At 47.1% G+C, this 23,968-nt stretch overlaps 1 protein-coding gene across 1 annotated transcript; it reads right to left on the bottom strand.

The window, feature by feature from the left end:
- Positions 1–5,637: 5,637 nt before the first annotated feature.
- On the bottom strand, positions 5,638–12,904 carry COPS8 (COP9 signalosome subunit 8). Its single transcript, XM_084779000.1, has 8 exons — positions 12,741–12,904; positions 11,927–11,997; positions 10,754–10,802; positions 9,720–9,852; positions 8,572–8,679; positions 7,711–7,773; positions 7,223–7,270; positions 5,638–6,542 (listed from the first exon to the last, which is right to left on the bottom strand). Exons 1-8 carry the CDS (start codon positions 12,816–12,818, stop codon positions 6,463–6,465), a joined length of 630 nt encoding a protein of 209 aa, XP_084635126.1. The 5' UTR covers positions 12,819–12,904; the 3' UTR covers positions 5,638–6,462.
- Between the last annotated feature and the right edge of the window lie 11,064 nt (positions 12,905–23,968).

Below are 23,968 nucleotides of genomic sequence, written 5' to 3'. Positions count from 1 at the left end.
ACTCAAAATTAAAATAAAACCTGAGTCAATACATAACCAAAGGCTCAAAACAGGAAAATGCCAAGACATAATGGGCTGTGTTGTGAAGTTAAAATTCGGGGCAAATGTAGAAATAGCAAATGAAGGAAACAGAGCAGAGAAGGAAAACAAGAAGCAGAAGCAGAGAGGAAATGTCCTCCAGTGGGTAGAAGTTAGGGAAAGGGAGGGGAAAAAGAGTGTGAGGTAAAAAACTGACTCCCCATAACAAAGAGTAAACAAATGAACTAGGGGGAGTGAATCAAAAAGTTAAGTTTGTATTTAAACAATGAAGTCGGGGGCTGGAGAGATGGCCTGGTGGCTAAGCATACTCACATGGCTGCCCAGAACCATCTGCAATCCCAGGTCCAAGGGATGGAGGGTCTCCTGTATCGCACTCCCAAGCTCTGGGCTAACCGTGAGCCAGCACTCCCTGCTCTAGTTTTATTTTTACCAAAGCTGCACATGCTTTCTGGTGTGTCCTTTTCAATCTTCTAAATGCAGCAACACGGAGACTGAACGAGTGGCCAGGATTTGTAGCCTTTCAACCCCACAAACACCGTTCCACCATCTAGCTTTTCTGCCGTTCTTCTCTGGATAATGCCCCAACTTTGGCTGCCGCCCTTTAAATACAGTCTTTGCTTTTCTGTAGTTGGTGTTTCCTGGTGTAGTTAGATGTCTTTGTGGGGTATGCCTGGGCTATCAGAAGTGATGGCTTGCTTTGTCAGACCAGTATAGAAAATTCTGGGCCAGGACCTTCAAGTATTTTCTCCTCTTTGGAACTGGAAGGTGCACATGATCTGTTGTGTTGGGAGTCTCTGACATGTCCATGCCCCTGTTCCCTTCAGGGCTTCATGCAGCGCTAGGCTGACCTGATGGCCACTTACAGCTTTTCTAGGTTCTACCTCTGGCTTAGAGGCATACCCTACCCCATCCAGCACTGAACTCCAGGGAAATAGGATGCTTAGCACAGCTTTTAGCTATCAGGTGTCCTGCAAGACCACCTTGCAGGTTATCCCTTCCCAGTTCCCATCCCGTCTCCCCATCCTCCTGAAGGAGCCCCGAATCCTCAGGCTTCGAGGAGGCTGTCCAGCGAGGGAGCTGCCCCAGACCAGCAAACAGGTCATCTTTGTAGGTGTCTCTTGATTGTGGTTCTTGCAGCCCTAAAGCCTTAGGGCCAGCAGCTTTAGCACACTGCACGGACTCAGCTACTTGGAACACTTGCAAGTCAGCCTTTAGGTGTTTCGTCCCAGGAGCTGAGGCTTCATGTACTCAGCACCATCTTTTATTTCAGAAGGGACCTGTCCATGTGTCTGGGGTTAGTGTTGCCAACTCATCAAACTGGAGTCACCTGGATGAATCTCAGTTGTCCACGGCTAGCCTGTGGGGATCGCCTTGATTGCTCTAGCTGATGTGGAGCCAGCCTAAAAACCATCCTCTGGCTTCGGTTGCTGGACTGCATGGGTAGGGACAGCTAGCTGAACTCCAAGCTTCCACCAGCTCATCCTCTCGCTCTTGACTGTGTTCTTAACGAGTTGAGTCAAGTTCCTGCCTCCACTTTCCTGTAATAATGCATTCGAACTTGGATTCCAAACTAACATACACCATTTCTCCCCTGAGTTGTGTGTCAGGAAACTGTTTTTAGAAGCAGTAGGAAGAAACTAGCGTACTGGATGTAAACATGTTTTTATTTTGATCCCAAGTGTGGGATGGGGAACAGACATGTGAGAGAACAGGTGATGTTTATCCACTAGAAGATGAACCACCTCGTGCAGGGGCTTGGTTTTTATCAGCTGAAACACATCTCAGTACAGACTCTGAGAGGAGATATATATATATATATGAACCCAAAACAGGAGGGTGTGCTTTTTGGGTCTTGGTATTGTTTGGCTGTTCATCACTCCACTCCGAGATGCTCCTAGAGAGAACCGTGCCAGAGAACACTTCGGGGCTCCTGGTTCCGGCTGCAGTTCCAGGTTCCAGCAGCAACTGAGTCCAAAAAGGTCTGCTTCTCCTGTTCCCATTAACCTCTTTTCTTTCCTATCTAGGGTAAGTGGGTTGGAAGGGAGGTAAAGACATTAAAGAACCTCAAATAAAATAGGTTTGGAAAAAGTCGAAGCCTATAAACTAAGGTGGAAATTGGTGCTGAGAAGTGGAGCCATTGCTGTGACCTGACCACACGGCTTTTAAAGTCTTTTGCGGCTGTTCTGGTGAAGAACGTCAAAGCGTATGGCATATTGAACTGGAGAAATGATTGGAGGCTGGAAGCAGAGCTCCATGGTGCGTGTCCCTGTGGGAGCTTGGAAGACAGGAACTCTGAAAGAAAGATGAGCAGAGAGGTCTGGCTTACAAGATCTCAGGGAAACACACACAGACTCCATCAGTAACTGGGCCGGTGGCCATCTGTGTGGTATTGTCACCAAGAATCTTGCTTCATTCTGCTTGTGTCCTGAGACCCTGGAAGAAGATGGACTTGAGGACTGGTTTGCTGGTAGAGGCCATTTCGAAGCCTTTCAAGGACGATGTGTGGCCCGGTGCTGAAACTGCCGCTGTGGTCAAGGGGACAGGCTACATCTCAAACTGGTAGCAGACCCTGGCAGCGTTGTGTCATCTGCACGATACTGGTTTTGAATATGAAGATGCAAGGTTGAAGGAGTCATGGAGAAGAGCTGGGGGCAGGCACTCTGTGGTAGGTGTGGAGAGGCCCTGAGAGGCCACTGCCTGCAGCTGTGAAGGTGAAGCCTGGGCTGTGATGGAGACTCCAGGACATTGGAGATGCTGGGACCATGAGATGTCCACCGGGAAGAGCTGCAGATGTGAAGGGGGGAGGGGGGTCTACCTGAGCCTGGGAGCAGAGATGGAGAAGTGAGGCTCCCCGTGCCATGGGAGCCCAGATGATGGTACCAGGCCCTGGTGCTGGCCCTGGAGCTGCAGGCTTGGGCTTTGCTTTGATGTTACTGTCCTTAAAATTCCTTCTTTCTATTTGGAACACCAATGTTTGCATGTAACTTTTTATCTTATAGGTCAAGTAAAAGACTTTGGGGACTTTAAAAGTTGGACTCTATTTGTGTACAGTGAAAAATAAACCATGAGATTTTGAGGAAAGAGGACAGAAAGTTATGGTTTAAAAACCCCATTTGTCAGGTTGGCAAAGGGTGGAGCTGTCTGTGTCATGGTTAGTTCACTTAACCTGACACAAACACAATCACCTGGGAGGAGTGTCAGTGGGGAACTGCTCATCGTCTTAGCTGATGGGGGAGACCTACTCTGAAGGCGGGCGGCACCACTGAGTGCTTTGGGGCCTGGACTGTGTTAGAGTAGAGAAAGCTAGCTGAGCACCAGGCTCTTTGCTCTCTCTCCTGACTGTGGGAGAGCCTGCTGCGTCAAGCGCCTGCTGTCTTGACTTCCCCAGAGTGACGGAGCTGAAACTGAGCTAAAGTAAGCCCTTTCTTCCTGTGTTGCTTTCTGTCAGCGTGTTATATACCACAGCAACAAAACGGAAACAAGGACACTGTCCAGGTAAGAGTCCCCTGTTCTAGAATTGGCGTACTGTTTTTCAGTAGTATTCAAAATATTCCATTAATACTGATTTTACGTAAACGAGCAAGCCAAAGTATTGATTAAATATGCACACATTTATTTTGGAAAAAAAGACTTGACAGCTGATGCTGTATGCTCACCTCACTGTCACATTAAACTGCTCAACCTACTGTGACATGAAACAAAAAAATGAGCTTGGGTGCTTTTGGTCTCACCGTAAGTCTAATTTAAGTGTCCCACCACAGGGACAGAATGTGACACAGAAGCAGATTAGAGCCCAGCAAATGGGACAACGTGGAGGACTGTAAAGCCAGGAAGGCTGAAGAAGAGACTGAGTGGCCTGCAGAGCTGGGAACTGAAGGGAACTAGGCCCTCCTGGGCTCCTTTAGTTAGGTACAGAACCCACAGGCTCTGCCTCCCCTAAGACAAGCACACTCGTACTCACTATGCCAGGTCCTCAAGAGCTGACGTAGTGCCCAAGGGGGTCGCTCTCTTACCCAGGTCTGCCTGTATATCCCAGGGACAGCACAAGGACCTAGAGACACCCATGGACACACAACAAGGTGCCGCCTGGACACCGAGAGTGACTGGTGGGTATGGCCGATACATTTTAGGTGCGGTCCTACTGTGTCGCCCCTGAGGTCTTTGAAGCCACTGATATTCAAAAAAGGCTGCCTAGTGACTGCTGCTCAGGTTCTACTTTCACCTGTGTGGCTGAGTCCTTCCCTCAGGAAGCTGCCAGCCAGGCCAGCTCCCTCAGGTTCAGCCCGCTGCTCTGGAGTCTGGCGACAGATCATTATTACTCTGAAAGCTGGTAAGTAGGAGGGAAGTGGGTCTGAACGTGTTGCCTTTCTCACACAATGAATGTTGGTAGGATTATAAACGTTAAATGTTTAAGTGTGTGTACAGCTGTTCATACAAATGGCTTGGTTTTGGCACCCGCAGCACTTGCTGAGCCCGTGTCTTCACACGTTCTGTGCCAGACAGCACTCTGCAGGCTGACCTTCTGCACTGGTGCCAACTCTGCAAGTCTCTCCTCCTCACGGTCACTGCCTGTGCCACCCAGCAGCATTGTAATCTGCTTGCTCTGGGCCTTGCCAGTTGACAAGAGAGAGGAAATACTATTTACCAAGAAAAATCTTGGACATTTCCAAGCTAAATTTAAGATCACTTGCTTCCAGCAATGTGAGTTATTGCTAATTTTTGTTTATTTACAGAAAAGATGTCTCTGTGAACTATGGGACCACTGGCAGCACAGGCACAACATCGAGTCACCTGAGGTAACTCTTTCCCTAGTAGTAGTAGTAGTTAACCTCACACGCACTACGCACCATGCTCAGCAGATCTACCTCCCCACTCCATTCACAGCCTCAGTTACAACAAACTCCATCTAAATCAGCAACCCAGATAGGACACATCTGGGGCCATTCTAATGCGCTATTAAAAACAGGAGTCAGGCAGGCATGGTGGCGCACACCTGTAATCTCAGCACTCACGGAGGCAGAGGCAGGCGGATCGCTGTGAGTTCGAGGCCAGCCTGGTCTACATAGTGAGTCTAGGATAGCCAAAGTTACACAGGTCTTGAACAACCAAAACAAAACAACAAAAACCCAGGAGCCACCCACTGAGCTCAGACCTTGCGCCTGGCAGCTTCACAGCTGCCTTTCTGCTCTTACTCTTGATACCCCGGCTTCTCAAGTTGTCATTCCCTCAGCTGTTGAACATTTTAACAAGATTTCCCAGGATTAAATGAAATGGTAATTTAAAAAGAATTTCCAAATGATTTTTTAAAATTGTAATTCCAAAGATGATTTTAAAAGAGGCAATAAAAGCAATGAAAACAGGGAGTATGTAACCCACCAGCACGGCTGGGCCAGCTGCTCTTAAGAAATTCTAGGGGAGGGAGAGGAGGAAGAGGGTGAATGTGATCTAAACACAGTACAGACATGTGTAAAATCCCCAAATAGTAAAAAGAAAAAGGTTTAAACTTTAAAAAATATTTCTGAGACAAGGACAAACTTGTAATGGGACCACAGTAAAACCCAGGTATGAAATTTCTAGAAACAGCTTTAGATGAAACAGTTTACGAATTCAATTAAATATTTATTGAACAAATGCAGAATACATGAACCAGGGCTGTTTTAACCTGAAGATGCATTAACCACCTCAAATCTTCAAGGGCTGTCATACAAGAACAAAAATAGACGGATTCGGCATTTCTACACAGGATGGAAATGCGCAGCAGCAGCAGGGCTGCACGCTCTCTGCCCCTCAGCTCAGGAGCTCGCTCAGCACACACTGCACTCCGTGCCCCTTCCCTTCTGAAAGGAGACATCAAAACTCAAGTTTCACAGGAGCACACAGGCTGCATTCTCACTGTACACCATCCACCTCAAGCAATGGATGCTTGCACACACTGGGGGAAATGTAGCATTGACAAGCTCCTCGCCAGGAGACGGTCCACCACTTTTCAGCTCTTTCTGATTCTACATCAGTAATTCCTTGTGGGCATTTTCCAGAGTGCGAGCGGCAATGTGGGTTGGGCACAGTCCTCCTCAAATCCCACGCACATCACTACAGCTAGAGGCCAGCGGTACACAGGGGCATGGTGTGTGCTCCAGCGCCCGCTCTGCTACTTGAAGCTTCTGTTCAGAGTCAGTCACTGATAGAAACTAGCTGCATAATACTGATGGCTCCAACCAAAGTGATCAATACAAATGAGAACTGCTCCAAGGACATTCAGCAGTGTCTGAGGACAAACTGTACAATGCGCTTCATCTTCCATGTGCATTTTATCACACCCAAAGCACACCGAGGCGCTCACCCTGTTCAGTGCTCAGAATAAAACTCCACGTCTGTTTGCCAGTGACAGGGACTGAAGGTGGATCTTGAACTCAGAGCGATCTATCAGTTTTCCAGGAAAGCCACGTAGTCGGTGAGCCTGGCCAGCTGCTGCTCGTTGGGGATTGGTGGAACTGGTGCAGGCTCTGCATGATAAAGAGGGACGCAACTTCAAGTTAGCAGGGGCGTGGCAGAGCACCTACCCTGCCACCAGGCTGTGGAGGTCTTTAACAAGGTAATGTCCTTAGTGCTACCTGATTTTAGACAAAAGCCATGCCTGCTAGAGGCCTGAACAGTTTGAAGCGGCAGGCAACATGTCTCCACTTTACCAGCTTGGCTGTCTCAGATGGAGATGAGCATGCGTCAGGATAACTGCTGTTGCTGCAGCAGGCGACACAGATGCAAACATGTCTAATGTGCAGCAGCGTCTCTCTCGGACGGCAGCTCTGCCTGGACAAGTCCCTACTTGTACGACATGGTTTGTAAAGAAGCTCCAAAGGGGATGTCATGTGCCTGGTCCAACCACAACACTGCACAAGCAACAGCAGCACAAAGAACCAAGGGTCCAACTTCAGGGGTGTATATGCCTGAAAGAATTGGGCACAGCAGGCTGTGGAGGGCTTCTAAATACACTCTAGAATGCCCAGAGGCCCTGGCATGAGGGCTATCAGGTGCCACCTCTCCAGCTGAGCTACAAGGAGTCTACAGTTTCCTTCTCATAGCCACGTGTATCACTGCACACTTATAGAACTTAATCTCTACACATTACAGAAAACACACCAGCAAACAATGCAACACTTTAAAGTGTCCACGTGAAAACATGTACCTGATAAAGGAATAAACCTGTTCAAGGAAACGTCCAGGGCTCCTGAGGCTAAACAAAGAAGAAAGAGACAGTTACAGCCCGGTCACATCAAAACCATAATGGCTCACCCCCACAGCAAACACTTGGTTCTCAAATGGACATGAATATGCCCCGCTTTAAACACTTCATCTGTTCAGTCTTCCTCCCTACCAGCGTGGGACTGAGCACTGACACTGCCTACACAAGGTGCCAGGGCAGGCGAAGGAGCAGGGTTGATGCAGGACTCCTGGCTCTACAGACTGCAGAAAAGGGCTCCTGGACCTACAGGAATGACCAAGAGGGTGCGAGGAAGGGGCAAGGATGCAGACTGAAACAATGGGCGGGGCAGGGGACTGGCCTAACCAAGTCAGCCACACAACAGCAGCCTTCACTAGGTGCCCGTCAATGTCACTCTGCTTTAACATCATCTGTTCACTGCTTCAGTGTCACCTGTCTGAGGTCGCACCTACCTGGCTTCCTGGGAAGAACCATTCTTGTGGTGGAGTCAGCTTGCCATCCTTGTTCCAATACACCTGAGAGTGCAGAGTTCACACAGATGGGAGCCGGGTACAGGTGCTGCCATGCCCCACACTTAGCACTCTCACTGCTCTAGAGGCCATGCTGGTGCGTGTACTTACTAGACTGTATAAACGTATTTTGAAATATTCTGAAATACACCAAAAGCCTTACTTTGCTTTCTGGGGTCAATGTACTCACTAAGAGACACTCAGTCTTCTGTACTACCCTAGAATCCCCACACACATAAGAAATGTCTATGACGCCCCTCGTGGCATTCTATTAGACATAACAACAGCAGGGGCATGAGCCCTGGGTTTAATGCCCCATACCACTGCCAAAACCACTGCCCACAACTGCTACTCGCAACCTCCAGCACCCACTGTCCTGTGAGCCTTAAATTGTTCAGGCTCTGGAAACTTAGTAAGAATGACCCCCATGGGCTCTCATTTTAGTTGAAGAATCAAGAATGTCAATCACTATAAAACAATGTACACGCACAGCTTTCTGGCATGGTTGAGAGTCGCAGCAGGCATGGGGCTGTCTTTTGAGTAAGTAAGGGTTTCTTAAGCAGCTGTGCAGGTTCCACACAGCTGCTACCGGGACACTCCTGTGCGCGGTGACAGATGCTAGGTGGAGGTGCTATGTGAGGTTTGTTTTGTATCAATTCCACCCCCCCCTCCCCCCTCCCCCCGCAAAACAAACCCATCTGAATTGTACAATCATTCTTGTTCTAGAGTTCCAGAGGTGCAACCTTAAACCTGTGCTGCGTGGGACTTCTGCTCCCCTCTGAGTAACCAGCAAGCTCCAGGTACCTTTCACCGCCTCTTCCACAGGAAGGCCGACAAAGGCCGCGAAGTCATCCGCGATTATGGAGGTATAAGCTTGAGAGACCAGGGCGAAGGCGCGTCTCCTCGTTGCATCTACCGTGAAAGGGCAGAGTTGGTGACAGGAACCAAGAGAACAGGACTCTTAATTAAACACAGTTTTTATTTACAGGCAAGACTAGACCCGCCCAAGTCCAGGGACCCCGGGCTCTGAGCACACACATTCCTCACATCCGATGACAAAAGCTAGAGAGATGGAAAACAACATCCACAAGAGCCCAGTCTTAAGACAGCAACTGCATGAACTTAGGGCACAAACATTTTACATCTCCTTTGCTCTATTTCTCTTGCAAACGCTGAAGAATGTTTGAGAACACAGCTGCCCCTCTTGGGAAGGTCTCCAAAGAGGATTGCCCCGGTGCAGGAACACAAGCCCTACCCCCAGCACCTGTTCCTAACTTCCAAGTGTGCACCTGAATCCCGAGCCTGAAAGTCTGACCCTCTGCCAGGTCCCAGCACAAGACCTCTCCCTGGAAACAGCTTTATGCATCTCCTCATGCTCACACATCTACATTAAGAAAACTCCAGAATGAGACAATTGCTCCATCCAACCCAGCCAGTCTTCCTGTTCCCTTTACAATGTATATACAACATCTGCCAAAGCCAAGGCTGACAAAGTCCAAGGCCCAGTTGCCACTTTCAAATACACAGACTTAAGAAATCTTGCCTACCCATACCATGAACTTCAGGTTATTGCCCGGTGCCATGCTAACAGAAAGAACACTTTCACAAGGCCACATGTGTGGTACACACCAGGAACCCAAGGAGGAAAGAACAGTACAGGCTACACAGCGAGATCCTGTTACAACCTTCTTGTCACCACAAAAATAATGATGAAGAGAATAAAAGATTAGTGCAAATGGATTAACAGCCATCAGGAATCAATACTGACACCCTGTGATCCCAACATACTCCCCAGTATCCCCAGAATCACAATTAGCACAGATCTAGCTCAAGTCGGAAAAGCACCCCACAGATCACAACTGTCTACCTTGACAGTACACACTGGCAGCACAGCACTACGCTCTGATGACTGGCTTAGTGCACCATGCCTTTTAACCACAAGACAGCTCTACCTCTAAGGGCTTCCATGATTGGCTGCACAGTCTCCGACCACTGGTGGGCGTTGATGGTGGTATAGATCCCGGGGAAATCTCTCTGCCAGATTCGCTGTCCTACTGACCAGATTCCTCCAAGTTCAGAGTTTGCCTGCAATAGATAGTGTTGCCTTTGAAGGTATTTACGCTGTAATTAATAAGGACTGTATCTTCAAACAAAATAACAGAAATGACACAAAATTTGTTAGCTGCTATCTTTAAAACACACACTACTGATTTTAGGAGCTGCAATTACTTTTCTAACAGACATGGCCAACCTGCAGCCCATAGGGCCAAGAACAGGTATGACGTGTAAACCCTTTTTCTTTTTCAGAACTTGCGTGCTCAGTTCTCAACTGTGAACTCTGCAGATGATAGGATCAGCTTACAATGTCCAAAGGTTTGGATCTGATTCTACAATTCTGTGAGCAGTAATGTCAACAATTTACATACTTAATGTTTTCACTGCAATTACAAATGAAAGCATGAGAAAGCAAAAAATATTTCAGAATGAAGTCTTGGGATCAATTATCTTACGCATTGCTGTTTAAATTTAAATGCTGGCATTTATTCACAGCACAAAACTACCAGAAAGCTGGCTAGGAAGGCACTGTCAGTAACAGTCTTACTTCATTCTACTGGGCAAGAAACTTTTCCCAGGTTATTTCATTTGATCTCTATCCCAAGTAAGCAATCTAATTAACAAGTGATTGTGTGCCGTGCATAGACTTGTAAACAATGTCATTTTCCAAATAGCTATATTTACAGGAAACTAAGTAGTCTGCTGAAAATCCCCAGCCTCTCAGCTGCCACCTGCATCTAACTGGCCAAGCCACACCTACAAGGCAGGCCTCCCGAAACCTCATCAGGGTTTCATGGGCAAGATTTCTGAACCATCCCATTAGAGAAACCTGAAGGATTGTAACTTTAACGTTCACTTAACTATGGTTTCTGTGTCATTTAAGCCAAGGCCAGTATGCTAACAGCAACAGGGGACACTGCAGGGTACTTACAGACTTGATAGCGGGTGGTATTCTCTTCCAAAGATATCTTGCATTATTCCTAATTTACACAGAGAGCAATTAAAAACAAGTCATCTCAGTCAATAACGGACCGCCCAGGTCCTACTGTAACCATGGAAGAACACCTAGCAATACAGTTCACAGGACAATTCAGCTTTACAGGAATTCACTGAGGAAGAGCAGTTGTCCAGAAAAGAAGGGCATAAAATAACTCATTTTCAAGGTAATTTTTTCATTCTTTGCTGAATTCTTAAAATTAACAATACAGATCCTAAACAGCAGCAACACATTTAAACCATGTACTTATATAACACTGCCCGTACAACCACCCAGCTATAAACAACGTATCCATCTGAAGGCTTTGAGTGTCCCTCACAGTATATGTGCAGACAGAGCCACTCTCCTAGTGGTCACAGAGCCTAAGGGGTTGGAACGATTGTAAGACAGTGATCACAAAACAGAAACAACATATACATACATACATACATATATATATATACATACTGAAAAAAGTTTAGTTTCTGTAATGTCACAAAGAGTTTGGAAACTACACCAGGCCTCTCTTGTCTAGCACAGGCATGCTTTCTGCCTCCCACCCAGACAGGCTAATTAAATCCTGTTACTGCCAGCTGGCTTTCCCAGCGTTCTCCTTCAGCCTTAGCTTCTTTTTTTCTACTGAGTACTTAGAAGGTTTTTGCTTGTTTTGGTGTTTGTTTTTCAAGGCAGGGTTTCTCTATGATACCACACTGACCTCGAACTCAGAGATGTGCATGCCTCTGCCTCACAAGTGTGGGGATTAAAGACATGCGCTACCATCGCCCAGCCTCCAAATATATATAAGTTAAAAAACAAAACAAGACAAAATCATACATGGTTTTCTAGACAAAAGAAGGCGGGTCAATGGCTCTTGATGATAGCTTATTTATTTATTTATTTATTTATTTATTTATTCAGATTACATCTCAATTGTTGATGATAGCTTCTGACAAGAACCTGTCACTTTTTTTTTAAAGGTGGATGTAAACACATACAACAAAAAGTTCGAGCTTAATTATTATTATGACTGAACAACAAACAGATACAGCAGGGCTATGATAAGAATGTGCTTCTGCATAATGTCAAGGAGGCTGCTCCTTCCGGATTTAGGCACAAGGCGCGACTTACATGTCATTCTGGAGCAAATACAAAGCGAGAAGCTGACCGTACACCGGTGGAGTGGCGATCCCTCCCGGGGCCTGCAGGGACAAAGAGAGGAGAAAAGCCTCGCTTTCTAACACCCTTTCAGGAAAGACAAAATTCATACTTAAACAAGGAAGCTCTCCAGCACTGCCACAGATGCACAAAAAGCTGAGGATAGGTTCAAAGATTAAAATCAAAGTTCAGACCTGCTGTCAACCGTCATTTAATTTCCACTGGGGTTTCAGTTCCTCTACATATACACAAATATTTAAGTAACATCACCTCGGAAGGTGACAAATTAATAAGTAGGAAATACTTCCCTCAGGTCCTTAACGCACTGTGACACTGTGCCTCTGCCCGTCATAAAAAAGGCTACCAAGGTAGCCTAAAAACAGAAAACCACCAGCGGGTAGTACAGAGGTCTACTGTCTCTCCTCAATCTTAATTCATTCAGCGAAGGTCTGCTAAACGCTCCTCGGCAAGCTGCTCTCTCCTTTAGTCGGTCAGCCTTCGACCCATTTCTGTTCTTTTATTGTTTTGATTTTACATAGCTCAGTCTGCTTTGGAACTTACCGGCAATCCTCCTGCCTCCGCCTAATGAATGCTCACGGGATTCCTGTGCCACCGCACCCAGCCTAGCTAATACACTTTTTAATCATTACATTACAAATGGAAGCGTCTCCCGACTACGGCCAGGAACTCGGGCGTGATAAACCCGGGATGTGTTCCCAGCAGGCCTCAGCCCGGCCCGTTACCCTGGAAACGGCGCCCACCCTATCGTCCCACCCTGCCGTGCTACCTCAAGCTCCTGGTTCTCGCACTGATCCAGCAGCTTTCTGAAACTAAAGGCGCTGTCCGCCATCACCGCCACTGGCATCTTCCCGGACGCTCTCGCCGCCACCGCCACGGCTAGACCAATGCCTAAGCTGGCCCTCGGGGCGTCGCGCCCGCGATGACGTAAGGCAGCTGCCTCTCAGCACGCATGCGCGAGCTTGTCGTTGCTTCCTGAGCGACGCTGTGGCGGAGAAAAAAAGGCGGCGAGCGCTCTAGCCTGCCGTCTCAGTGCTCTGGAGGATCCCCCTCCTAGGCTTGAAAGAACCGGCTGAGTCAGACCAGTCCGATTGGGAGGGGCTGGACTACGATTTGGATTCTCTGCACCGGAAAGTGATAGAGAGACTACATCTTTCATATACACAGTGGCAGTGGAGAATACTAAAACCATTGGACTTCCATGTGTTTTCAGAACGCCGAGGTGTACGTCACTTAAAGTACTTCACTTAAACACACCATCCTACTAACAATACACTCGTCATACACACACACACACACACACACACACACACACACACACACACACACACACACACACACACACACACACACACACACACACACACACACACACACACACACACACACACACACACACACACACACACACACACACACACACACACACACACACACACACACACTGAAAAAATCACCTACCAACAGTCAGCAACCCAGAACCCCTGTCCACAACCTGTGTGGAGCTGCAGGCACTCCCTCTCCAAGTAATGAGATGAATTTCTCCTTTTATGACCATCGAACAGTTTTGTGTGGTACGAACGCAGGAGGGCTGATCTAGCCTGAACTGGTTTTAGATGCCTACCCAGTAAGGCAAACCGCCTTCTAAGTGAATCTGTTTGGAAATTTTCCTATTTACCGTCTTAAGCCTATGCATACTTGTAAATGCAAATTATTTCAATCAAACGCATTGTGGGAAGGGGCATCCACAATAGAAAAAGGGGCACCATGGCTGAAATCTGTCAATCAAAGCAGACTGCAATGCCCCTTAGCAATCAGACTCCTCTTGAACTCAAGACTCCAAACAGTAACTGGGGCTCAAAAGTATGCTGACTCGTGTGGCCCACTGTCACTGTTGACAGTGTATTTCTTTCTGGTCTGTATTGTAGCTTTGCTTTTGCAAAAAGTTTCCAAGTTTGCAGATGTGTGTGGCCGATTTTCAGTTCTGTGTATTAGAAATAAAAATGCTCAGCCCAGATCCTGGTCCGTGGACACAGTAAACAACACCATGAGCACCAACAACCACCACTTTGCTGTCTCCTCAGGCAGCACTACGATTGGAGCACAGGCCTCATGCACAGTAGATCTTTTTTTTCTGTAAACACTTATGTATTTAAAAAATTAATTTTAAAATATTGAATTTAAAAATCCTATAGGCTTTAATCCCAGCACTCTGGAGGCAGAGGCAGGCGGATTGCTGTGAGTTGGAGGCCAGCCTGGTCTATAAAGCAAGTCCAGGACAGCCAAGGCTACACAGAGAAACCCTTTCTCGAAAAACAAAAACAAAAGCAAACAAACAAAAAAATCCTATAGGGAAACAAAACGTACTAGACTGAGAAAAAAAGGGAGATGCTGTTGGTGTGCCAGAGGTGCCAGAGGGGACAAAGCAGTGAACTATTTACTTGTCATTTTCAAGAGAGGTAGTCTATTAAAAAAAAAAAGAGTCTAAAACTAAAGTGTAATGCAAAATATAGTGGCACAGAATGTCAGCAATGACAGATCTTGTGAACACGATGTCAGGGCATGAGGGTGTCTGGGTTTTCAAGGCAGCTAGCAGTGTGGCACGACCTGCCTTGGGTTGCAGAGCAGCCATTGGAGCTAAGGAGGTAATGTGCTATGAGGATCACGGAGGAACAATCCAGAGGAAGTCATCTCCACCAGAAAAATCCAAGCCGAGTCCAGGTGGTTAATGTGGGACTGGGGACAGGGCAGCATAGCTATAGCAGAAAGGCAGGGAATACGGAGGTATCTCCCCTGGCCCAGCACACGGTGCCCCTCTTTTCAGCTGGCTGCTCAGGGTCAGCCAAAGACTGGCCCCCCACCTGTCTCTGGTGTACAGTAGTTCTAACACTGAGCTGTACCCCTCGATCGCCTTTTGCTTATCCAGAGATGATGTCTTACTAAGTTGCCTAGGCTGGCCTTGAACTTGTGGAAAAGCTTCAAGCCTAACTCTCACTTCTCTCTCTATCTGCCTTCTTATCATCCCCTCCCCATGTCAGCAGACTCTGGCACCATGCTGCCACCCGTGTGCATCTCGTGCACACACATATTATAGGGGAGTGAAGTCTCTCTAGCAAGGACCACTGGTGCGCCCGACCTTTGCTGGTCTCCTGATAAGCAAGCATACCTTGATTCTTCCCTGCCCAATGAATTTTCTTTGAAGCATAAACTGTATCTATTTTATTCTAATGCTCAAACTCATGAACAAAAGTTTCCAGAAAAGAAGCTACACCTTACAGACTAATTGACTGACTGCTTAGAGTGTCTGGGATGGGAAGAGGTTGGAAGGTTGCAGGCTCGGGGTATATTTATAATTTATCTTGGGCAATCTTTCGTTCCCTTGACAGCTGTTCCTTGCCCACTTGGCATCTGGCCTAGCAGTCCCCTGCCTAGCAAGTGAAACCTTTTGAAATATATTAGCTCCTTGGAACTGCGAACACCATGCTTACTTAATTATGGCACGGCTCCCTTCCCTTGTGGCGATTTGCAGGCCTGCTGATCCAGTGCCATTGTGCTCCCAGGAAGTTTGAGGTATGGCAGGAAAGTGAGGTCAAAATTAGCATATAAAAGAAAGGAGATTGGAAACCCCCTTCCCACCAAGGCTGACATACAGCAGCGTAGTCCAGTCTGGTCAAAAAGAATGTGTTTTTCTGTATAAATGTTCCAGTCTCCAGTCAGGGTGCAGTGAACCTTTGACCTTTTCTCTAGCTCTGCCCCTGACGTCAACTCTCAGAAGTGCATCTTTGTCTTACTAAACTCTCTCTTCATCTGTTCCTATCCATATACCTCTGTCAAGATCCTTGTTTAGGGACATCAGAACCTAGAAATCACGGTGGGCGCCCACCAGACCCCGCATTTGCCTGTAACAATGGTGCACGGTGAATGCTATGTGGAACGGCAGTGACATTCTTATGACAGATTCCCTCAGCTCATGTGTGCTCTGTGTTCTTAGTGGACCTCACTGGTAAAGCCCATCTTTTAGATAAGCATATTAAACACTTTAAGATAGTAAAAGCAGTCACTGGTGAGTGAAGAGTAATGAAGATATCTGTTTACAAATAATTATGTTTAGTGTTCTGGTAGAGTATAAAGATTAGGGTCCAGAGAGATGGGTAAGCAGTTAAAAGCACAGGCTTTCTTGCAAAGGACCAGAGTTTAGTCCCTACTACCCACAAAGCAACTGCTTGTAACTTCAGCTCTGGAATTTAAAAAGCACACACACAACACAATAATGATGATGATGATGATGATAATTTTAACTAAAATATGAGAGTTTAAAAACAGTTAAAATATTTTAAAATTCCACATGTACTTGCCATTAGATTGTAATTATGATCTTTTTTTTTTTCCGAGACAAGGTTTCTCTGTATAGCCATGAATTTCCTGGACTTGCTTTTTGTTTTTGTTTTTTGTTTGTTTGTTTGTTTGAGATAGGCTTTCTATATGTAGCCTTGACTGTCCTGGACTCACTTTGTAGACCAGGCTGGTCTTGAACTCACATAGATCCCCCTGCCTCTGCCTCTCTGAGTGCTGGGATTGCAGACGTGTGCCACTGTACCTGGCTATAATTTTTATCTTTAAAAGACCAGAACCCCAAGACTTCAGGCCCAGATATGCCTTCTCTCCTCGTCAGGTGTTTATCTCAACTATTTGCTATAGAGATGGAAGGCACACTAACACACAGCATCACTTAGGAGAGCACATGGCCACCGGAACCAGAGGGATGTGGGGGAACAAAGTAGCAAGGCTTTACCAACAGCCACAAAGAAGAGATGAACTACAGTGAGAGGGTTCAGAGCTCATTTGCATAAAGCCAGGGACCAGGATTTAAAAGCTCGGTATGTGATGATAATCCCTCAGTCTGTTTGAGGCTATGAGGGAAGCGTAGGTTCCTAAAGATGGCGGTCTGGATTTCGTAGCCGTGGACAAGTCTTTCCACCCACAACTGTCTTCCTTCTCTAGCTCTTTTCACAGGGAGGTGTGTCCACTAGGAGGCTAGGAATCTTAGCGTAGTTCATTCAGAGCTCTGCACTTTATACTGCTTGATTTATTTCAAAAGTCATTTGTTTCACTCCGGAGTCATTTAAAATGTATAAGACCCTGGAAGAAGAAACGCCCTGAAGGACTTGGGTTCCCTCCAGAACAGTGGTTCTCAACCTTCCTAACGTTGTGACCCTTTAACACAGTTCCTCGTGTTATGGCGACCCCCCAACCACAACATTGTTTCATTGCTACTTCATAAATGCTACTGTTAGTTATCATAATGTAGATATCTGATACTCCTTGTGGTTTTAGGCAACACCCACGAGAGGGTCGTTCAACAGCCAAAGGGGTCACAACCACAGCATGAGAAGCACTGCTCTACAAGGTTCTGTGCTGTCAACCCTCTCTAGCCAGCAAAGCTAGATCTCTGAGGGTTGGCGAAAATACCAGATATCTGAATGAGGGGGTCGGGGGAGCAACGTATTTGAGCTCAAGAGTCGTGCAAACAAAGCACTTTTCATTTTATTTATTGAAGCAAGCCAAACACGAAACGCTACCTACAGTTAACTTAAACAAATACAAGCATGGGGAGGGAGTACACCTGGCTACAAGACCTATGAATATTATCTTTGGTCCTGTGAAAAGGCCAAGAGTATTCCTCCCAGGCCTTTCCCACAGAGATAATGTGGACATTCCAGGACCTTTCCTCCATGTCCTTGCTTTCAAGTGCGTCCACTTATCATAGTTTGTGGAATTCTTTCTAGAAGGCCACCTGTGGGAGGGACACTCCTCACACGGCCCTATCCACAGTTCACAGTAAGTTCATCGCTGCCTTCCGCAGGCTCTCACACCATGTCAGCTGTCTGCTTGCTTGAGGACCAGAGCTGCCTCGGATGGCCCTGATGGCCATGTGCCAGGTGTGGTCCCAAAGGAAACCAGAAGGTGTGTGGCTGGTCCTCTGCCTGCCGCAGGTCTTCTTTCCCCTCTGTCCTCAGAGCACACCATCGTGTCAACCAGCATGACAACAGGGAGCAGGGGTGCTCAGGCTGGGAATTTGAGAGTCTGAGGAAAGGACCACTTACAGGAGTGTAGGCAAGATGCTGGGAAGCTATAGAGGACACACCCCAGAACTAGTGAGAGTATGACATCATGACCACACTGGACTGTGCTTCTGGGAGGAAAGCAGATGGCACTCCTGGAACTGTCCCCAGTGAGATGATCATCATCAATGACAACTATTCCTTAAAAAACAAAAACAAAAAACAAAACAAAGCAAAAAACCCTCACTCCAGGGAAATGATCTCAGAGGCATAGAGCCAAGAAGAAGCATTTATTGAGGAAACTCCTCCTCAACGTGACAGGAGGAATGACTGGCATTTGAGGCATGAGCTGTGTGTATGTCAAAAACTAGGAGTCCTTTCTCCCTCATCTCTCAAATAAATAAGGGGTTTGGCATCTCCCTAGAGAGGTTGGATGCAATTCTAAACCAAACAGGTGGCCTTTGAGGTAAATATGAGAGTTTGGAAGCAAGCTCCCTTCCTCCCCAGTTGTGTTTTTTTTTTCATTAGACAAAGAGGAAAGAGAGAAAGAGACAGCCTCGGGGGGGGGGGGGGGGAGGTGGGAGGGAGAGAGAGAGACTTGGCTTTTAGTATCCCACCTCAACTTGTTTGTGGGGCATATGCGTCATTCAACAGGAAAACTGAGGTGCCTGGAGGCCAACACCCTGGCACCAAGGCCCTGCCCATGGCACAGAGACATTTGTTCCTGACAGGAAATGCTCCTGTAGGAGCAGGGAGACGAAAAGCTGTCAGCAGAGATACCGAACTTCTGTGAAAATGGATCCAGTGGGCAGGGAAGGCAGGCATCCCCCAGAGCTACTGCACAGAATACTTACAGCACCTTGGCCTAGCACCATTTCCTACAAAAAAAAAAAAAAAAAAAGGAAGAGGAATAGTCTTAGTCACTGTTCTATTGCTGTGAAGAGACACCATGACCAAGGCAACTCTTATAAAAGAACACGGGGGCTTCTTACAGTTGTACAGGGCTAGTCCATGATCATTATGGTGGGAAGTTGTCATGAATGACGCTGGAGCAGTAGCTGATAGTTTTAAATCTTGATACGCAGGCAGCAGGCGGGGTGGGGGGTGGGAGGATGGGAGGAGAGGACAGGACATGGGAGGGGAGGGGAGGGAGGATAGGAGAGAGAGAGAGACAGAGACAGAGACAGAGACCGAGAGACTTGACCTAGCTTGGACTTTTCAAAGTCCAAAACAAAAAACCCCAGACTCAAAACCTGTTCCCGGTGACACGCCTCCTCCAACAAGGCCACGCCTCCTCCAACAAGGCCACGCCTCCTCCAACAAGGCCACGCCTCCTAGCCCTTCCCAAGCAGTTCCACTCACTGATGACTAAGCATTCAAACCCAGGAGCCTATGGAGGTCGTTCTCATCCAAAGCACCACAAGCAATAAGGGCTGTAGCTGAAACTAAGGGTCGAATGTGGCAGAGAAAATCAAGGAAAGGCAAAGGCCCATCTTTTTAAGACAATTGGTAAATTGGTGGACTGGATGGTAAAAAGAGAAACATCAAAGTTACAGATTAATACCAGAAGGAGGAGAGATTCTGGAAGGGAAGGAAAAAGCTTGGGTTTGTGAGGAAAAGCTTAGTTGTGGAGGGTTTGCTAGTTGATTCCACCAAATATCCAGAGAACAACTCAAATCACTTCCTTCAAAGCTTCCCTAAGAAGCAGAAGAGAAGCCACTCTTCTTGACTTCTTCTTCAAGGCAAGAGCCACATGGAAATTAGCAGAGAGAGTGCGCAGGTGCATGCTAATGAATTCTTATGCACATAGATGTCAAACGCAAACATGTTCAGAAACATTAGCAAAGTGGATTCAGCAGGGTTTGTGCCACAACTGAGACTTACGCAAAATAAATCAAACACCCAAAAAGGAATCACGCAATACACAGTGTCAACAGACTAAGATACACATTTACCCTTTTAGGGGCAGAATAAGTTACAAATATATCCACACACATATATGTCTGTGTGGTAATAATAAAGATTACTGCTAAACTGGGTGAAATAAACAATTGAAGACAAAAATAGGGGAAAATCCAACTTTTCTTCATAATTAAATACTCAATGGACTGTGGACAGAAGGCTTTGCCTTCAAACTCGCAGACAAAACCCAGTCTTGATGGTTGAAGACCAACAACTTTCTCCTATCATCAGTAAAAAAAAAAAAAAGAAAGAACCAGCCGGGCGGTGGTGGCGCATGCCTTTGATCCCAGCACTTGAGAGGCAGAGGCAGGCGGATCGTGTGAGTTCTAGGCCAGCCTGGTCTACAAAGTGAGTCCAGGACAGCCAAGGCTACACAGAGAGACCTTGTCTCAAAGAACTAAAAATAAATAAATAAATAAATAAATAAATAAAAGGAAGAACCTTGGCAGCTGCCATTTTTATTGTATACTGTAATAATAGTTCTAGAGAGAGTCACCAGCCACAAATAAATATGTGCATGAATTAAATGCATAAATAAACAAGTGGCATTGTCTTACCTAAGGTTTTATTGCTGTGAAGAGGCACCATGACCATGGCAACTCTTATAAAAGAACCCAGTTGATTGGGGCTGGCTTACAGTGCAGAGGGTCAGCCCATTACTGTCATGGCAGGAAACACGGTGCAGGCAGGCGTGGTGCTGGAGAAATAGCTGAGAGTTCTACATCTTGATCCACAGGCAGCAGAAAGAGACTGTGCGCCGTATTAGGCCTCAAAGCCCATGTCCACAGCGACACACCTCCTCCAGCAAGGCCACACCTCCTAATAGTGCCACGCCCTATGGGCCAAGCAGTCAAACACAAGAGATTATTGGGGGGGGAGGCATACCTGTTCAAACCATCACAGTCATTGAGCTGGGAAAAGGAAATGAAGCCAGGCTATATGAAGGAGGCAAGTCAAAGGATGGTACAGGGTTCTCCTCAAGGACAAGGTCGCTGTTTTCTGTCACATGAGAAGGGGTTCTCACACGCATGGTTGACTTATGTGGTATAAAGGCCTGTAGGTTGTTTGCTAACAGAATCTGAGAAGATGGGCGGCGATTCATTCTGACTTTCATTTCTAGTTTATTTTGATTCTATAAACGTGTTTACCGGTAAGCTCTTAACACACAGCTGCTTGGGAAGTGCTTGCCGACTTGCTGGCCGGATGTCCACTTATTCATCCCCTGGCAGAAGAGCCTTGCCTTGTCTCCTCCTGCCTGTTCACTCCTGATGCGTGCCTGCTAGCCTTTGGCCTACAGCAGCGGGATATAATAAGGTTTTTCAGCACCATGGAAAATCCAATATAGAGGACACTTGTGGAGACGAAAAGGTGTTCAGACTCCACGCTTCAGATTCCAGTGAAGAGGCTTTGACTCACTGTGTTCCCCTAAGGAGAGTTCGTGCCTGCCTGAGGCTGTTGTTATGGCTGGTGGCTTCCAAGGACTGCGACAGGAAGTCTGGGCTGATGGGTCTCCGTTAGCCCTCCTTCCCTGGCTCACATGTGCAGACCTCCAGGGTGCCCACGGCTGCCTTGGAGCCTGAGTCTTTGTCCTGCCTGGCTTCCCTATGGGTTTGTGTGGATGCCTGTCTTCACTCATCCAGGCCTACAGAAGCACCAGGGACTCCTTTCTGTTCTCACTGATTGGCACCGTTGGCAGCTTATCTATTTCTCTGCCATCTTCTCCCTCGCCTTTCTCTCATCCCTAGTTTTTAGAAGGGGAGATTTAGAAGGGGGACAATCAAGGCAAATTCAGACTGGATCCTGCTCCTGCCTCAGACACTAGCCACAGCAGACATCACTAATGGATCCCAGTCTCCTTCTCCACGGAACCAGGGAATAAATTCAGAGCTTTTCTCCACAGAGAACTTGTGCTACCTCCTACAAAGAGCCAGGGCTGGTGTGTCAGCACAACCCGTTGCCATCCCTATGCCGGAGTGAAAGCTGCCACCAGTCTTTTGTCCACAGAGTTCTTGAGTCATCATGCTCTGAGTGGCTGGGCAGGGTCTCAGTCTTCTGAAAGCATTTCCAGAGATGGAGTCGAGCTTGTTCGGCTCTCCCAAAAGTCCTCTTGCCTTCTCCTTGCTACAGCCTCCCGCCCCCCACATCCCAGCTCACTTTGTGCCTGGATCCTACTGTGTCACGGTGACCCTGAGATGGATCCATGGCGGCAGTTTTAAATGAGTTGAGACCTGTGTTTCGGTTTTTGTCACGGAGGCCTTCTATTACTGTCACCAGTCACCTTTTGGGGGAATGTGAGGCTCCTGTCAAATGACTTGTCCTTCAGTGTCGCGCAAAGCTTCTTGCAAGTGGTATGTAACCAATAAACTTTCCCAAAAGGATAAGATATGCTTCCTGAGAAACAAACTAGAGTTTGGAACTGTTGTAGCGAAAGCCAGTATGCAGGGTGGAAAATGTCAGAATTTTATAAATAAGACCAGAGTTCGTTGTGTGTTCGAGAAAACATGTTTTCCAGGCACTTCATACCAGGCTCTTCTTACTTGAGAGCCCAGGCCTGGGAATCCTGGTGTGACCACTTGAGAAGAGGCTAGCCCCTTACCTCGTCTACTCACCTCTAGAACTAAAGGCTAATATGCCCGTGAGAGGCTGCTGCGAAGGCTTCGAGGTCAAATGTCCGCATGCCTATTCACACAGGACGTTAAGCCAAATCGCTTAAACCTTTGATGGTGAGAAATAAGCACTAAATTAGCTATCCTAGAAAGAGCACAATTCTCGGGGAGTCATTTGCAGGTTTATTTCACTCCAAAGCAGAGAAGGAGTGGAACAGCAGAGCAAAAGCCGTGCTTGGGCACCTCAGCCTGATCCCAGGCTCCCCAGCAGGGGGCGCTCTCTAACCACTGCCGATTTTAACTTTCCTCCGTGCAGGGTGGTTGTTCATTCTCTAGTTTGTTGGGGTTTTCGTTTGTTTGTTTGTTTTTCAGCTCAGGGCAGTTCATTCCCCCAGAGTTACTTTTCAAGTAGAAACCTGGGACACCGCTTTCGAGGAGTCCGTCTACAGGGGCTTTTGTCCTTCTTAGGCTGCTTCTCGGTCCATTCCAATTCAGACGGGCCAAATGTTGTGCACATTGGATGGAAGGCACCAGTGGGCAAGTATTAGGGAGTTGGGGTTGGAGGAGATAAAAGGGAGGGCCCTAGGAGACTTCTCCATTAGAGGTCCCTCACTCTTAGAGCAGGGGAGATCACTCCCTAGTGATCAGAGTCCAGTTTCTGTCCCAAGGAACTCACAGTTCAAGGCAGAGGCTCTGATCTGGGAGTACAAGGGGCAACTGCTCATGCTTCCTGAGCACACCCCTCCGCTCCCCTGCAGGCTGTCCATCTTCTACTCCTGCAGGTCAGACAAAGTCTCCTCACCTAACAGGGGAGCCGGCAAGCGCAGCAGTCCCTGTCTTACTGGCGTCTCTGATTTGTAGTGGCGGCGGAGTAACACTGGACATAGATTTCCATTGCTCTTGGCTCTGACCTGTAGGATGCTGGTCCATCTTGTATCCACAAAAGAAGAACTATCTGTACCCAAATCACTCAAAGTGCCTTCGGGCCGTTTACTGCTGGCATGATCTTCTGAGTCTGATGCTCCCAATATCTTGTGCTGTCTCCGTATCCTTTGGTCCAAGTCAGCAGTGTTGCTCCCAGTGAACGTGTGGGAGAGGCACAAGGACAGACAAGTTCCAGCAAGTAGACTAATTAAGAGTCCCAAACTGGGTGATGGGTTGGAAGGCACTATGAATGAACTGCTATGTGACACTTCTCTGTATCTTTTACTATTTTGTAACAGATGCTTCAAGATTAGTTTTCTTTTTTTCTTTCTGTTTTGAGATTGGGGAGTGGAGTGTGTGTCTTACATGGTAGCCCAGGCTGGCCTAGAACTTAATATATAGTCCAGGCTGGCCTTGAACTCACAGCAATCCTGCTGCTTTCT

This window comes from Acomys minous (genome assembly GCF_964271855.1).
Source record: "Acomys minous genome assembly, chromosome: 4".
NCBI lineage: Eukaryota > Metazoa > Chordata > Mammalia > Rodentia > Muridae > Acomys > Acomys minous.
This window is presented reverse-complemented; position numbering and strand designations above follow the sequence as displayed.